General features: G+C 36.7%; 1 protein-coding gene across 2 annotated transcripts in view; it reads left to right on the forward strand.

Annotated features, from left to right (window-relative positions):
• Positions 1–2,642: 2,642 nt before the first annotated feature.
• LOC149156980 (uncharacterized) overlaps positions 2,643–18,439 on the forward strand; it is a 217,722-nt gene continuing 201,925 nt past the window's right edge. The window contains exon 1 of one of the 2 annotated variants that reach the window (XM_089445488.1): positions 2,643–3,551. In XM_089445488.1, coding sequence (XP_089301614.1) covers positions 3,135–3,551 — 417 coding nt within the window. In that variant the 5' untranslated portion in view covers positions 2,643–3,134. The remainder of the gene's footprint in view (positions 3,552–18,439) is intronic. The other variant, XM_089445487.1, reaches the window with a different exon arrangement.

Consider the following 18,439-nt stretch of genomic DNA (forward strand, 5'->3'; position numbering starts at 1 on the left):
AATTGACTCATTTTTTGTACAGCATGGCTTTCATAGGAGCTTGAATGATCCAAATATGTATACCAAGTTTAATAAACAGAGGCAAATTATTTTGATTTCTTTGTATGTAGATGATATGATCATAACAGGGAATGCTAACAATCTGATCAAAGAAATCAAACAGTAGATGTCACAAGTGTTTGAGATGAAAGATCTCGGAAACCTTCATTATTGCTTGGGATTGGAGGTATGAAAAGATTCTGGACAAACTTTTCTTAATCAAGGGAAGTATGCCAAAAGCTTGCTGGAAAGGTTCAGAATGGAGCAGTGCAGATCAGCAGCAACACCATTACAGCAGAACTTAAAGTTGAGCAGTGACGATGGTACAAAAGAGGTGGGTGCCACCATGTATAGACAACTAGTTGGCAGTTTGATATATCTGACTACAACTAGACCAGATTTGGCATACTCTGTTAGTGTGTTGAGCTAGTTCATGTCAAAACCACTCGAAAGTCACTAGGTCGAAGCAAAAAGTGGGTTGAGGTATCTTAGTGGTACTAGTAATTATGGCATTTTGTACACTGACACTTATGATGTTATTCTAGCAGGTTTTTCAGATTCTGATTGGGCAGGTAACTTGGATGATCGAAGATCTATCACAGGTTACGCATTCAACATTGGATCCGGGGTCATAGCATGGAGCAGCAAAAAGCAGAGCACTGTAGCTCTATCTTCATGTGAAGCTGAGTACCAAGCATTGTGTGCAGCCACATGTGAAGCTATCTGGTTGAGAAGACTTCTCAACGATGCAGGAGCAGAGCCGAAAGAATCAACTATTATCAAAACTGACAACCAGAGTACCATCAAGCTTGCATACAATCCAGTTTTTCATAAAAATACCAAGCATATCGATACTCAGTCTCATTTTGTTCGAGAGAAACTACAATCAAAAGAGATATGTGTTGAATATTGTAAAACTTGTGATAACTTGGCTGATATTTTTACTAAGCTTCTTGGGCGTGTAAAGTTTGAATTGTTTAGAGGGATGCTAGGAGTTCAGGATAATCTTTTCTCCATTAAGGGGGAAGTTGAAAATAATTAATATTATTTTATATTAATGGAGAAATGGTTACACAAGTTGTAACGTATCTCCTTAGTTTAGGATTTGTTCCTAGAGTTTAGGAGTTGGTTGCAACTTCCTGATCTCTAGTAATGTACTTAATGATGTAATTACTCATTTGATGAATGTAGAGTGTACGGAGAGAGTTCTCTTTGTTTGAGTGCAGTCTCCAGGTGCAGTACTCACCTGTGAGCTGCAACTCCTTCTTTTTCAATTCAAGTCTGATTTTTATGTAAACATTACAACGTCAATATATTCTTAATTTATTAGTTCGTATATTGTGTTTGATAAAAATCTCTAATTGAGTGTTCGTTTCACTTCTATAGAACATATACTTTTTGCTCATATTTAGTATATTTATATATATTTGTGATGTTTATCTTGAGCATATTTATATGTATTCGAACAAATGTAATATTGTGTAAACATAGAATTTGATGAGAGGTTATATATACATATATATATATATATATATGTAACAATTTTAGTTAGTTAAACATAGAATTTGATGAGAGGTTATATATATATATATATATATATATATATATATATATGTTAGCAGTTTTAGTTAGCAGATTTCCAGTGCAAGATAACAATATAATATTTTTTTACTACTTTTGGTAGAAACATTTTTTGGTTTGGAAGTATGGATTTAAAATTTTGGTTTCAACGTTCATATCAATGTTTTTTTTACCACTTTTGGTAGAAACTTTTTTTGTTTGGAAGTATGGTTCTAAAATTTTGGTTTCAATGTTCAAGCACTGAGTCTCAAGTCATTAGCAATATTTTATGGCTACTAAAAACATTTTATTTATTCATTTATGTATGTCTTATTTATTTCTTACTCTAATTTAAAGATACTTAAAATAAGCAAGAATAACTACAAAGTCACCCTTGTTCAAATACAATAATTAATTCTTACATTTCAAAATTCAATAATTAAACCAAGCCTTCAATATTTTAATCCATAAATCATCGCTAATGTTCAACATAATTTCAAATCATTGAAATCTATCTCATCTTTTAAAAAAAATATAGGTTCTACTACTTTGCTTTTTACTGTCATCCACACCATTTATTTTTTTGTGGTTGGCTGTACCAATTTGGTACTGGCAACCTCCAGCGATAGCAGCTACCTGCTGTTTGGAAGAATCAAAATAAATAATTACATTACTTAGTCAAGCATATGGAAATGTGAACCCACCGGTCCCGACCACACATTCAAACCCGTTGGGTCCCACCACACTACTTACACTCGCTCGACGCCATCAACATCTATTACTTTGCCTTTACTGTCATCCACAATGTTTTTACTGTCATCAATACCACCTCCTATTAGTACGTTAGAACTGAACACGCAGGGCACGTCACGAGGATCCCGTGTTGCAAAATCTACGGGGTATATACTGCCTGCGAGTATATATATATATATATTCGGGTTTTGAGTACTTCAAACAAAAACCTCCAAAATCTAAAATAATTACACAACGGTCATCCTAACCAAATGTTTTTAGACTTTGTAGCCTGTACATGTTCTTCACATTGTGCTCACTGTCCGTTTCATCGTGTTACAAGGAATCATAAAAAGCAGACGTCATAAAAATTCTGTCAAATGACCATGAAAAAACAGACCTGATAAAAAAATATGTCAAATGACCTGCACCGTGTTTTAACCGCGTAGCGTTTACGCTACTCCTAGCTCTTCGTTTTTATGTCAAACCTCTAGTTCTTTCATTCGCAGGGTGACAAAACGCTTCGCAGCTCTTGCACTGAAATTTTGAGGTATTAAACTGCATTTACTGAAATTTTGAGGTATTAAACTACATTTACTGAAATTTGCCAGAACCACAAGCCTTCGTTTATTCTCTGAGAGTGCTGGGGAAAGTTGCTTACTTGTGAACGGAAGTTGGAAACGCGTTCGTTTATTCTCTGAAAGTGCTGGGGAAAGTTACTTACTTGTGAACGGAAGTTGGAAACAATCGAAGAAAAGGTTGAGAGAGTATAAGTGCTAATAAATTGGGAGGAGTTTATCATCATGGGGATCGCACTGAATTGGGATTTTGTGGGCAAACTGGCAAATGTCGTGCAGCTGGCGGGACCTGTCATTTCCTTGCTGATCCCTGTACTCATTACAGCTGTCATCTCTGCATACAAGCATGAAGAGAACCGCCGTCGGTTTGAACAGAAACTGACGTGCATTGATGAACTGCGGTTGGAACTTGAGACTACGGAGTTTATGAGGTATCCTGAAACCAGAAACATTTTGGAGCATCTGGGCGATGTAATGGGAGAGGCAAATGATCTTGTCTACAGTTACCAGAATAGAAGCTATCTGTATTTGCTTGTTTGGGCATGGGCTATCGCGCGCCGATTTAGGCAAACCAAAGAAGAAATCTACGGATATCTGAATCTCAGTAATTTCATGAGCGCCGTGGACAACTACAGACATAAGGTTAGGTTATTGTCTAAGAACCCATCTCGCCAGTGTATTTTTGTGTAATAATTTGATTCTCCTTCTTCGTAACAGCTGCATTGCCGCCTCTTTGCTGTTATTTAAGATAAATCATATAAATTATGTGTTACCGCATTTGTTTGTTCTGTTACATTACAAAAGGTTAGGATCATTCTTGTCGTTGGGATATCCATTGAATTTTTTTGTCTGATATGATCAGACTCACCAGATCTGTCCTGTTTGTCCGCTTAAAACAATCAAATCTGAACTGCAATATCTACCTTGCTATTTCTATGCCATATTTATTGTACTTGTGACTTAGTTATATACTAGCATATATCATTTAATGTGAGCCTATAGGGATCTAATTTCTTTATCTGCAAATTTTTTATGAACCAATATTAGTTAAATATTTTGTAAAGTTAAAATACGATTTAATATGAGCCCATAGAGATCCAATTTCTTTATCTGCGAATTTTTTTCTATGAACTGATATTATTTAAATATTTTATAAAGTTTATTAATTTTTATTTTATTTTATAAATTGACATTATTTAATATTTTGTAAAGTTTATTAATTTTTTATTTTATTTTATTTTATAAATTTTTTATTTGGGACCAGTAAAATTTCAAGTTTTGATGATGGATGGACAGGGTTACACATCATACTGGGCTGTAAAATGAGCCCCTCTGCTCAATTAAGCATCATGTAGTAAGGCAATCACTTGCTTATAGCCTTTACATCTTGTCCATTAGATAAGAATAGAGTGATATTCAATGGACAGGATGAAAAGGCAATGAGCCAATTATTGCATTAGTGTATGTTGCTTAATATTTGTTTGGTATATGTCCATAGATGTTTATGATGCTTAATATTTGTTTGGTATATATCTTTAGATTTTACAGATAGTGTGACTAAAATTTGACTGTAGCAATATACTATGGCTTAAAATTCTAAAATTTGATGGTTGTAATCTGGATTTTCAAAAATTTCCACCAGATTTCATCAAAATCATGCAAAGGAAAATTATTTTTTCTAGTAGTATGGTTGTCTTTTTAGAGTACCCTTATACTATGTGCCTAGCTACATTAAATACTACATAAAAAGAATCTTTATCTAGATCACAGAGTTTGGAAATATTTTGGAATCCAATGAACCACAGCAAGTCAATTAACCTCACCGCCCTCTATTGAATTTCAAAATATTCCCAAACCCATACCATGTTTGTGAACAAAACTCCAAAATGTTGGAATCACTAGATCTGTCTTGCCTGATACGATCTGAATCACCAGATCCGTCTTGCCTGATACGATTCAAATTACCAGATCTGCCCTGTTCATTTTTCAAAAAGGGGGGCTAAGTCCCTTGGAAGAAGCTTTATTATAAGGCCCGTATGTACAATATTTTACATATAATTTTATGTCAATCACGTCACATCAATCATATATTGATTCGGAAATAGCTGCATTGTGAACCGCGCAACGCCACATCAACGGGGATCGATCGCGGGTGGGGCGCGAAGGAGCCGACAGCCCCCACCGTGCGAGCCATGCACTCGTGCAAATCTGCCCTGTTCATACACTGATAATGATGAAGGCGCATATTGTTACAATGATGAAGGGGCATATTGTCTTTGTAAAACGAAAATAAAGTGCTGAAAATAAGTAGCTTGCCAATGGGCATTAAATCAGTGTAGATTTATCTTAAATATGGATCTAACACAAGCCCAGAGGGATCCAATTTCTTCACGTGCAATTTTTTTTTATGACCAGACATTATTCAAATATTTCGTATAGTTATTTATAAATTTTTATTTTATTTTTTTATTTTGGCTGACATGAGCAAAATTTAAACTTTGATGACAGATAGTTGATAACGATGAAAGCGCATATTGTCTTTGTAAACTGTCTAGGAATTCAACGTTCTCTGTAATGTTTTTTTTTTTCGGTTTCGGTGTTTTAAATGTAGTGGATGGCAAATAAAATTTTTGAAACGTGAGTTAAAAAATTTTGAACCCGTAAATTTGATTTGCAATCATTTAGGTTATTTGTCATAATTTTTTATAGCCGGTTTTAGAAATTGAGGAGGGCCAGACTGATATAGTGCAAGGTATGTCCAACAATTTTAGCATAAGGACTTTGTCCCACTCTTTGCACCTTTTATATATTAACATTTATTATATATAAAAGATTTAACTGTAAAACAACACGAGGAAAGGAGGGAGGAAATGTTAAAGGTTAGGGCAGCCAAAGATGAAGGCAAGAGAGCATGGATTTATAAAGGCAAAGTTGTGATAGTGCAATTTGGACCTCCTTCCAAAACAGAGCAGCAAGATGGTAATAAAGAAGAGGGAACAAACTCTTCAACAGGAAATTAGGAAGCAAGGTCAGTATAGGAAAGCAGGGACAGACTCAAATGTGAGTCTTGCATGTCAAAATAAATAGCAATCAAGTCATACCTAGGTTTCCTTAAAATTAGTTTGTTGGAACTGCAGAGGTTACCCATGGAGACGAGGACCTGGGTTAGGGCCTATTGTGGAAGATAGAGACATAATTTGCCTCATAGAAACACATGAGCATGAAGGGTGCAAGACACCTCTATTTGAAGGATACTGGAATATGGCAGTGTGGAACAAGGCGGTGGGGAATGGCAAAGGGCCACGGGGGTATCATGGTTTTAGTAATGGAGAAAGAAGGTCGTCTCATTCAGTTAGAAAAAGAAGACTCAAACAAGAAATTCATTTGGTTTAAAATATCAGAAAATGGAAACCATATTAGAATTGCAACATGCTATTTTACACCACAAGTTTCAAAAATCTACAAAGGTAGAGTGCTTGACCACAAAGATCCATTTGCAGCCTTAAAAGCGAATATTGCAACATATTTCGCAATTAGGTGAAGTCCTTATAGTGGGTGATTTCAATGCTAGCACTGCAAATGAGCAAGCTAGTATTCTTTGTTGTAAAGATGATTGCGACCCTATTTGGCTTACAGAAGAGAGTAATCATCAGTGGGAAAGAATTTCAAAGGACAAGGGTTACAATTTCTTTGGTGAACAATTGCTTACTCTATGTGGGGCCTTTGATTTAGTCATTTGTAATGGCTTGACTAGATGGGCAAAGTCCGGTAATTTCACTTGCAATACTTACAATGGAGCAAGTGTAGTAGATTATGTAATTTGCTCGCATGGTTCGTGTGAGAAAATGGAAGAAGTTTTGATTGGAGATCAGTTGTGGGACTTACAATCAGATTACAAGCCAATTTATTTATGTTTCTCTTGGACTGGAAAGAAACAATTAGAATAAAAAATTCAGCATGTCCAACAAAATCTCCCACAGGGCAGAATTCTTTCGACTCCAGAAAATTGTAATACTTTCAAAATGACGCTAGAGAGGCTCTTCGAGAAGGAGAAAATCACAATTCACAACCTTCATAGTCATGAATTAACACATTTAATTCAATGCGCACTTGCAAAGTGAAAAAGAGCAAAAATTAAGAAGTCTGAAACAAATTGCTTGTGGGTTAATGCTTGGGTTAATTGCTTGCAGGTTAACATACCCAACCATACTCAACCATGTGCAATCATGTGTGACCATGATCAAACATGAACAATCATGCTCAACGATAGTCAATAATAATCCATGATAGTCAACTATAATTAGTTGTGGACAACCATGGTCATCCATAGTCAACTCTATATTAGCCATAAAGAACCCTCCTTAACTATAACTTGAACATATTTATCCCTAGTCAACCATAGTCATCCATGGTCTACTAATCCTCCCCATGCATGTCAGCCATCAACAAGCACAACCACATTAGGAAATGTGGTTGCTATATGCTGGTTAGAGCCTTTTTCTATATTTTATATGCCAATCGGTGTATGAAAATGATGTTGGTATATCAACCACATATATTAATGTTGTTGTGCTAGTCATATTTGTTTAATCTATATCAATAATGTTGGGATAGTAATAGTCATATTTGTTTAATTAATATCATTGTTGTTGGGATAGTAATAGTCATTTTGTTTAATTAATATCATTGTTGTCTTGAGAGTAGTAGCTAGAATAAAATGCTTGTAAATTGTTGAATACATGAAGAAATGTATTTATTGCGTAGAGAGCATAATTGTTGGTTCTATGAATGGGCAGTGAGAAAGTAATTAATAGAATAGAGTTGAAGCTCATATAACAAAATTAGAAAGTTTGATAGAGAATTTGTACAAACAAATTCTAAGTTTAGGAATTTAAGTAGAGGCATCCTTTTGCTTACTAGTAATTAGCAACTAAGAAGGCTTACACAATATATTTTTGTTCTATTTTGGTATATAGAGTTACAAAGAATACATATTTTTTGTAATCCAATTTTGAAATCAATTAGAATAGAGGTTATAATGCTTGTTGATGAATATTAGAAGAGAAGTCAAAATTGTAGGTTACACCTAAAAACATGTCATTCTAAAGATAGAAATCTTTGCATCACACTAAGAACAAAGCCTAAGATTTTACTTATATAAAGGATCTGTGTTGCTGAAGTGAGTGGGTTATAAGTTCCTCATTTATGGATCATAAGGTATCAAAGTAGTTGTATTCTTAATTGTGATGTTATTGTCAAAAATTTGGAGAAAACTCAAACTCAACATGGTGAAAGTAAGTAGAGAGAGGTTGGAAGACTTGAGGGCCATCGATGATTAGCTTCAAGAAGAGAACTAATGCTTGAAGAAGAATGTTAGATGTATATGTAGAGGATGGCAGAGATGGAGAAGAAGGTTGAGATCTCTGGCAAATTGTTGTTGTTACTAAAGAAGCAATTTGATGAACACCAATACCCCTTCACTTTTGTTATGAAAAATTGAGATAAGAATATTGTGCAACTTGTACAAATGGGAGACAAGGTCATTTAGATGGATAGCTAGCGGGAGCATGAGCTCACTTAGATGATATAGCTCAGTTAATCCAAGAGTTGGCAAAGAAGGAAGAAGTATTAGTAAAGCCACCTTCTATTTCCACTATTTTGGCTAGCATCGTGACCAAGGGAACTTTGGTAAGCTTACCTTTTGTAGAAATGTTCCAAGAAAAGATTGGTACATTTGAAAAGCATACTAGAGACATTGGTTCAAAATTGCTAAGGATGATTGTATATGATAGACATGGATATGAAAGAGAAGGACAGGCATTGTAAACCCTATTATAGTTACATCAAGGATTAAGCATGAAGGCCTAGGATTTTTTGGTAACGAGGGAAAATCCATGACCATGAAGACCACTTTTGTGAAGGAAAAAGACATGATAGAATTATCCTACTCATCAAAAGAAAAATCAATAGTACACGAATGTGGCAGTACACTACCACCACAAACTTCTTATACTAGATTGCAAAAGGGCAGTGGTGAGAAGAGTTTGACTCAACCTACACTTACACTTAGAATAAGTGGCAAGATCAACTGGAACAAGAAGAAGTAAAGATAAAGAAGTCTACATCAAACAAGGCATCCCTTGTTTGTCACTATCGCTAGAGGAAAGGCCATAGTGCTGTCATTTGTTGGTACTCATAGGAATGCTTATTCTACAAGAAGAAATGCCACCTTAAGGAATCTTTTGAGGAAAAGAAAGTCGCATGCCATAAGCTTGATTGTTTCTAGAGGAGGAATGGTAAGAAGGACTCACCAAAAGAACAACAAACTCAAAGACATCTAAAGAAAAGAAGGATGTTCAAGTATTCCATACAGTAGCGCCGATAACTTTTCCATAAAAAAAAATTGAGTGGGCATTTGGAGGCCAAGTGTTGGAAACTTCATTTAGAGCTCTATATTGAAAATGCACAACCAAGAGAAGAGTGTGGAGAGTGAAAAATAAAGAGGATGAAGAGTTCCTTGCATTTCTATCCCAAGAAGCAAAAGTTATCCAAGGAATTCCAACAAAACAAGTGGTTAGCCTCACCAACAAAGGAAGAAGTGGTTTGGTGAAAGCAAGAGAGAGTAGATGATGATCTCAAGCATGGGGTAACGTTTCCTTCAATGTAAGTTCATTGAAGAAATACTTGCCAATGGATGAAACAACTTATTAATGATCAAGTATCCTATGGATAACATGTAAGGGCATGCAAAACTATCATTCAGTTGACATGACTTCAGAGAATTATTTCCATGTTCAAAAGTAATTTGTGTTAATAGAAGAAGGCAATGCAAACCTCCTCTTGTGGAATTGTTACATGGTAACGTAGCTTGTTAGAGTCACATTGAACAAGAATACCAACATTCAACTTTGCTTCGTTGATTTCCAAAAAGGATCATGTCCAAGTTTGAGAGAGAGGTGAATATTGGTTACAAATTTCAGATCTAGAGACGGCTCCAAGTTGAGAATTAATGAATATATTTATACATTGTGTGAATAAGTGAGCCAAGAACTAGAGGTAAAACCATAGCCAAAATTAGAGCAAGTAGCTAGAGCCACAAGCCAGAGCTAGAGCTGTAGTCGAGAGCCAGAGTTAAAGCCATATTGATCTAGATAGAAGACATATTGATCGAGATGGATTTCATTTAAACTTTTGGAAACCGAAAAGCATTTTAAGGGAAAGGTGTGATTTGAAATGGATCCAAGCAAATAAATGGTTGTAATATAGCATAATTTCCATTATCTTATGGTGCTTAATGGTTGTGTGGTTGTTCTCTATGTATTCTTATTTTAGTTCCAATTTTAATGGTTGCCAACGAATAATTGGAGTGTAATTGAGAGGGATATATAATCAATTTTTTGGATTTTTTTTTATTAATTTTCTTGGTCTAATAAAGAGTATAACAAATATATTACTACAATTGTAAGATGATTTTTAAGGTTTAGAGCAGTGTTGTGAAAATCGCGATATTATCGCGATAACATGAAAAATCGCGCGTTTTTCAAATTCCTGATAAACTCGCTCGATTACTACGCGTTTTTTTTTGGGTTAGTTTATTTGTTGGTTTGTTGTTGTTCCTTCTTGTCCTCCAAAAAATTGCTGAAATTATCGCGCTAACTTCAAAAAAGTGCGATAATTTCGAAGTTATCGCGATTCGATGAGAAGTTATTGCGGGGGTGGCGGACAACGCGTTTTATAAGGGAAAACATGATTTTTTTGTCATTTTGAACAGACAACGGTGTGGATTGAGAGTTGAGGAGGAGAGGAACCTTGGAAGGCGTCTACTAGGGCAGAGGAGGAGGAAGCTTGGAGATTTTAGCATCCCAAGCAAGATAACTTCGTCTTTGGATTAAATTTCTCCGGCAAACTGTGGTTTTCAGGTATGGGCACCAAATTTGGCCATTTTGTTTTGGTTTTTTTCTTGTTTTTGCTTGGGTTTCTATTACCCATTGTTTATCAAAGATTTTTTAGTGGATTTGATGGTATTTTTTTTCATTTTTGTTGCATAGAGTGAAGAGAGTTCATTTTGGATTGAGTTGAGGTTTTTTTGTTTGTTTGTCAAAAATTCAATGTGTTGTGTCATGTATGTAATTTTTTTTAAATTTTTGTAACTTGCAATTCTTATTGTGCCATAGGTTCAACTTCAAAGTTCAAACTTCATCTTACATTAAAACTCAAAAATTCAACCAAGTTACAAACATGCCAAGGAAATTGGACCTTCTGTAGGAATATGGTGAACCTGATGGAGGGTTTGATAGATTGAACTTGTCTTGCAAGTTGTGTGGGCAACATATGTCAGGGGGGGTTTATAGATTGAAGTATCACCTTGCACAAATCCCTGGACATGATGTAAGGCCTTGCAACAATACAAATGCATAAATCATCCGAAGAGCCATGAGATCATTGGAAGAATTAGAGCAAGAGAGAGTGCTCAAAGCAGAATTGAAGAAGCAACTAGCAGGGAAGGTGTTAGGAGGTGAATATGGAAGTGGCATTGGTTCTACTTCAGCATCAATGTTTACAACCAACCCTATAGCTGCCTCATCATTTTTTGTTCCTAGAACCACTCCTGGTTCACAACCATCTATCACTTCAATGCTTAAAAAAATGAGAAAGAACAAGCTGACAAGTTGTTGGGCAAGTTTATCCTTTGGAGTGATATTTCTTTCAGCGTTGCAAGGAATAATCCATTTTTCCAGCCTGTTGTTGATGTTATTGCAACTGGTGGCCCATGGTACAAGATCCCTTCTTATGATGACTTTAGAGGCCACATTCTTCAAGAGGAAAATGTTGACTGCACCAAAAGATTGGAGGAGTTTAGGGCATCATGGGCACAAACAGGATGCACTGTGATGTCAGATGGTTGGACCGACCAAAAGGGGAAAACTCTTATAAACTTCTTGGTTAGTTGTCGCAAGGGGACAATGTTTATGAAATCTGTTGATGCATCTTCACATATCAAAGATGCAAAATTATTATGTGATTTGCCGGATGTGTTTATTTTGGAGGTGGGTGCAGAACATGTTGTTCAAGTCATAACGGACAATGCTGCAAATAATGTTGCTGCTGGCAAGATGCTAATGGAGAGACATCCTACTTTATTTTGGACACCTTGTGCTGCACATTGTATTGATTTGATGTTGGAGGATATAGGAAAAATCTCCTTTGTCAAAGATATTGTTGACTCATCAAAAAGCATTACAAAATTTATATATAATCATGCATCTGTGCTTAGCTTGATGAGAAAATTCACCAACAACAAGGAGTTGCACCCCGCCATTACACGGTTTGCCACTAGTTTCATATCTCTCCAATCCCTCTTGAATTCTATGTGGGATGTGAAGAGAATGTTTTTTTCAAAGAAGTGGCGTGCTTTGACAATGAGCCGCAAACCAGAGGGAGAGGACATATGCAAATTAGTTTCATACCAGGAAGACTTCTGGGCGGGAGTGTAGCAGGTGTGCACCGTTACTGAACCTTTGGTAAAGGTTCTTTGATTAGTTGGTGGTGAGAAACCCACAATGGGATATTTGTATGAGGCCATGGACAGGGCCAAAGAATCCATTCGGGCCTACTATGATGATAAGGAAGATGAGGGGTTTCAGAAACAACTCCTCCTATGGGAAGTGATTGATGAACGATGGAACAACACACTCCATCGTCCCATTCATGTTGCATGGATCTACCTGAACCCCACATTTTCTTACCCATGTGGATTCTTATTTGATCCTGAGATCATGGATGGATTCTTAACCTGTGTTCAGAGGATGGTGCGATCTCCAGCAGAACGTGCAAAAATCTCCAAAGAAATGGAGATATACAGGATGGCAGATGGCACATTTGGCTTTGAGATCGCTGTAACTGATAGGAACACTACAATTCCAGGTGTTTTCAAATTTCATTATCTCTTCAAGTTCATAATTTCATACATTGCTTCAACTTTCAACTTTCATTTTTTTTCTTATGTTTATCTTATTTGTATTTTTGTTATAGATGCATGGTGGACTCGCTATGGTGCCAGATTACCCCATTTGTGAAAGCTTGCCATTTGAATCCTCAGCCAAACATGTAGCTCCTCACGATGCGAGCGCAGCTAGAGTGTATTTGAAAAAATTTACAACAAGAACCGCAACAGGTTAAACTTAAAACTTAAAATATTTCAAATTTCCAATTAATTTTTTGAATTCATTAAATAATTTTTTTAATAATTATTATTTTATGATCTTTGTACAAGTTGGAGACCCAGCGACTTAATGACATGGTCTACGTCTACTACAATCTTCGATTGTGGGTGAAGCAACTTGAGAGGATCCCTGATATGGAGGCCATCTCTTGGATGGGATTGACACCACTGCTGCATGGAGGGTTGAGGTCGAGAGGCCTCTCATGGAGTCTGTCGATGATTGGTGTAGAGCCTCTAACTTGCACCTAATTATCCATCATTACCTACAACTTTTCCTCACTTATCCCTCTCTTTTGCCCTATTTTCCTCATAAACCTACCCAGATCATTACATTTGATGTCTTTAAGCATGATTGGTTAACTTTGCTAATATTTGGCTGTTTGTCTAGATTTTTGACATATGCACAGAGATTCCGCAGCTGTCTGGCAATTCCGCAACCATTCAGCGATTCCGCAGCTATCTAGTCATTCCGCAGCCTTTTCATTGATCTCTATGTTCCACGTGTCATTTTGAAGAACGAATCACATGGGCACGTGGGAATGAAGGTGTTAAAGGTTCCTATGCTATTGGTTCGGCCAGCAATGCCACGCACACCTCCGGTCAACGTGGAACAAACTTCGGTCAACAAAGCCAGCTCAAACGGTGCTGCGTAAGCTGAAAGGTCACGTCACTCCAGATGGCGATTCCTCCACGCTACGCAGGTTATGGGAGACAGGATCCAACCTTGGATTCAACCTCCATGACGACCGTACCCTCCAGAAAAGCACACGGACCTGTTTACGTGTTGCTGAACCATTTAATTAGCATGACTGTTAGTTAATTTCTCGTTTCATGTTTTACGCAGTAGGCAGTTGTTCATACGCCTATAAATCCAGCGTCTGCGTACGCTTAAGGATTAGTTTTTTAGTTGCTGTGTTTATGCAATTGCTGCAATTTTAGAGTATACAGAAACTCTGTTTTAGAGCTGCTGTTTCAGCACTTTTTACTGTAATTTCTGCATATGAGTTAATAGAAGACTGTGCTGTTTTGACTTCAAGTAGCTGATCTTTCCTTGGGTTTTGTGGATGGAGGGCCCCCATTCATAACAGCCTTTGTACAGTAAATTTACCTTTATGTTCTTGCCATTTCCTTCTTTCGAATTCAGCAATTTTCCTTTTCTTTAACACATGTACAGTTTTGATTTACTTTCATTTCCAGCATTTACTTTAAACTGATCAGGATTGTTTTCTGCAGGTTTTAGCCCGGGATTGTGTGTCTTTGTTGTATTTGCTTTATCTCTGATGGTATTTTCAGTTGTCATATTCATAGTTGCTGCCTTTATTCTGTTTCTCTAGCTTAATTTCTAGTTTAGTTTCTCAAGTTGTATGCTAACATATTGATGGTCTCCTTATCATAAGTTGTTCATCTTTAAGAGATCAGAATACTAATAAATTACAGCTTGCTTTGAGTAGTTTTTGGCTTATATCACTAACTCTTTCTTCACTTGTTACACAAAACAATGTATGTTGGAAGCAGAATGTTGAAGAGAGGCACAGTGGTGTTATAATTTGCCATCTTAGAGCTTGACTACTTTTTAGACTTATATCTAACTACTTCTTAATCGTGTTTCACATAGTACTATATGTTGGAAGCAGAGTGTTAGGAAGAGATGAACATTATAATTGGTCTTTAAAGTGGTTTTTCTTACCTTTTTATTTGCAGCAGCATGAGTAGTGACTAGTGCCATTAGAAAGTGGTTCTTTGCTTTCAGTTTCATTTCAAGTTTATTTCTTTCAATCTCTTTCTTTGCAAAGTTTAGAAGGTAGTTAGAAAACACCAGTTGCACACACTCACTCATTTAGAAATCACCTTACACACACTATCACTCATCTGTTTATAAAATCATCACTCCATCTTAGGAAGTTAAATTGACCACAACACCCCCAAACGACAAAAAGATCTAAGAGGTTGCTTAAGTACATATAGTACACCTTCACTTCATCAGCTTACGAGCCCCGGGTTGACATTTTATGATAGCAATTTAGACAACACTAAATTGACTAAACATTTTGGCGCCGTTGCCGGGGAAGTGAAATTAAGTAGCCATATTCTTAGAAAAAAAAACATAAAATTTCAAGGAAAGAAGTTGATAACCTATCAAAGTATGCTCTCCTCTTGCACTTCAAAGTGATCTGGAGGATCAGAAAAGAGAAAGTTATTGATTTAGTAGTTTCTTGAGTATGCTCTCTTCTTGCACCTAGAGTGACCTGGAAGATCAGAAAAAGAACTATTAACTTGACTTGAAGAAAAATAATAAAAAAAAATGACATGCATAGAGCTAGAGATTATAGGGGAAGGTTTTTAGCTAGAGCTCGAAGTTCAATTTTTACAAGTCCATCTGCTTCAAGGGATAGACAAGAGACACCTCCCTCATCTCCAACCGACACTCCTAGCCCTAGAATTCCTGAAATTCAAGAGCCAAGAATTGACTCTCCCACACCTTCTATTGAATTTGAACCAGGAAGAGACCCTTCTCTTTCTCCTACAGAAAGACCAATTGTAATTGAGGAAGTAGAATCATCTGAAGAAGAAGGAGAAATCTCTTCTCATTCACCCTTTGTAGAGGAACCAGAAGATTTTGAAATCCCTAGAGGAACCATCATGGCAGAGGAAGAAGGAGGTGGTAGAGGTAGAGGTAGAGGAGGAGGAGGAAATAACAACAACAATGGAGGAGGTAGAGGCCCCCTTGGAGGAGGAAATAGAGATGGGGATAATTCATTTGGGTTTCCCATTGTTAATGAGGATTCCCGAGCTACCATGAAAAACATATCGCCATCTGTCCTCCCAAATTTCCATGGGTTAAGGACTGAGGACCCTGAAACATTTTTATTTGAGTTTGAAGTTGTGTGTCGAACTTATGACTATCTGGATGACTCTCAGAAACTCAAATTGTTCCCTTCAACACTGAAAGATCAAGCTTTGAAATGGTTCATGGGGTTACTCACTCAATCCATTAGGTCTTGGGATGAAATGAAACAAACATTTTTGGATAGGTATTTGGACTATTGTATGCCTACTAATCACAAGGACGAGGTATTTAAAATGATACAAAGAGAAGATGAGAGCTTAGAAGATTTACTTGAAAGATTTCAATATAACCTGAAACGAGCAAAAATGAGTAATTTGGATGAAGAGACTTTAAAAGCCCTCCTATTAAAAGCCATTAGGGATGAATGGATAGATATCTTGAATATGATGGGGAAAGGGGATATATCTCAACTTTCACTCAATGATATAGCAGAACTATGTATCCATCTCTCAAGGGGCAAATCAAAAACTCAAAAAGGGCCTAGAGATCCTTCTCTCCTTAGAGCAAATAAATCTGCAACGGGATCAGTAAGTAGGGCTGAAATCGGCAATATGTTTGATGAATTCAAAACTGACATCTTAGGGAGTCTTAGTGAACAATTAGATACCCTTAAGATTCACAATAAACAAAAAGCAGAAGCTGAGGCTTTGGCCATTTTTTGCCCGAAATGTAGAAAGAAACATGCTTTAAGGGAATGTCCCTTGGATGCACACGTTGTAGAAACATGCGTAATTTGCTCAGAAACTCATGAGACCAAGGATTGTCCTTCAATTCCTGGCCTCAAAGCAGTCTTTCAAGAGGATCCAAATACACTTGAATCTCTCTGTTTTGTTGCAAGGAGACCTTGGCAAGGGCAACAGAATCAAGGGTTTAACAACTCTATGAATTTTCAATCCCAACCAAATTGGAATCCTTGGCAACAACCTTGGCCTCAACCTCAAAATCCTTTTCAAGCATGGATGCAAAGCATGCAAAATCCTTATGGGAGACTTGCTCAATTCTATCAATATCCTCCATCTTTTCAGAATCAGCAAGCTCCACAACTTCCAAATCAAGGTCAACAATTATCACTGCCATACCCTCAACAGCAACAACCTCCTCCACAAAATCAAAATTCTCAACTCTTGCTTCAATCCCAACAGAAGTCAAATCAACTTCCCTCTCAGCCATTACCAAATCCAAATAATAGGAACCCTCAAAATGCTTACATGATGGAAGGTCAACCATTCCCTACCTATATGGTTGTTCCTCTCAATGAAGTACAACTCAGATCAGGTAGAATCCTAGATCAACCTTCTACAAGTGTTCAACAACCAAGCATTTCTGAGGAAGAATCTCTCAAAGCCAATAAGGGTTCTGAAGTATCACTTCAAAACCAAAATATCCAAAAAGAAAAAGAAAAAGAATCAACCTCTACAACTCCCATAGTTGAGCAACCTACATCTTTAGCTACGCCTCCTTTTCCTGAAAGATTACAAATTGACAAAGGAGTGGAAAAGCAAATTTGGTTGCCTGACTATAGTTTTCTAGATGAATTGAAGAATGTCTGTATCAAGATCCCCTTGTTACAAGCCATTAAGGAAATTCCCATTCTAGCAAAGACAATAAAGGAGTTGAGTTTGAAGAAAACAGGAAAGAGAACCAGAGATACCAAAAGGATACATCTGGTTGGAAAAATTGCAGACATTATGAGGGGTAAGATTACCATGCAAAAGTATGTGGATCCCGGTAGCCCTATTGTCAAGACTCATATTAATGGGGTTGAAATCCCAAATACTTTGATTGACTTAGGAGCCGCTATCAACATCATGAGTAGACAGACCATGGATCAGTTAAAACTTCCTAACCTTCTCTTTACACCTACTTTACTGCAACTTGCAGATCGATCAATCATTAAACCTGATGGTGTATTGGAAGACATTCCAGTCTCCCTAGACTCTTGGGAATATCCAGTTGATTTTATGATTTTAACTCCCAAGAACAATCTAGGAGGACATCCTCTTATCTTAGGAAGACCTTGGCTAGCAACAGCTGATGCTTTTATCAGTTGTAGGTCTGGAGACATGTATATATCAGATGGTAATTCCACCAAGAAATTCAACTTGTATCCTCCAGCAAAGGCAATAACAGAAATGGGAGAAGATGAGTGGGTCGATGATGAGGATACTATACAACCTGTTCTAACCATCTCTGAAATCAGTGAAGACAGTCAAATCCTAAATACATTGGAAAATTTTGAAATACCTTTAGAATATGACTCTACACAGTTTCAGTTAGATGCGGACATTGAATATCTCTCCTCTAGACAGATGTCTCTCTTCTCAATGGAAGAGTTTGGTAGTTCTACAGTTGAAATCCTTCCAGGAAAAACACTAAACATTAACAGAAACTTGGAAAGACCACAACAAGAAGAATTAACCAAACTTTTGCAAAAACATTCCACTGCATTTGCATGGGAAT

Source organism: Pinus tabuliformis, chromosome 9 (genome assembly GCF_031772625.1).
Source record: "Pinus tabuliformis cultivar Carrire ecotype Pingquan chromosome 9, CPIR1, whole genome shotgun sequence".
In the NCBI taxonomy this organism is placed as follows: Eukaryota; Viridiplantae; Streptophyta; class Pinopsida; order Pinales; family Pinaceae; genus Pinus; species Pinus tabuliformis.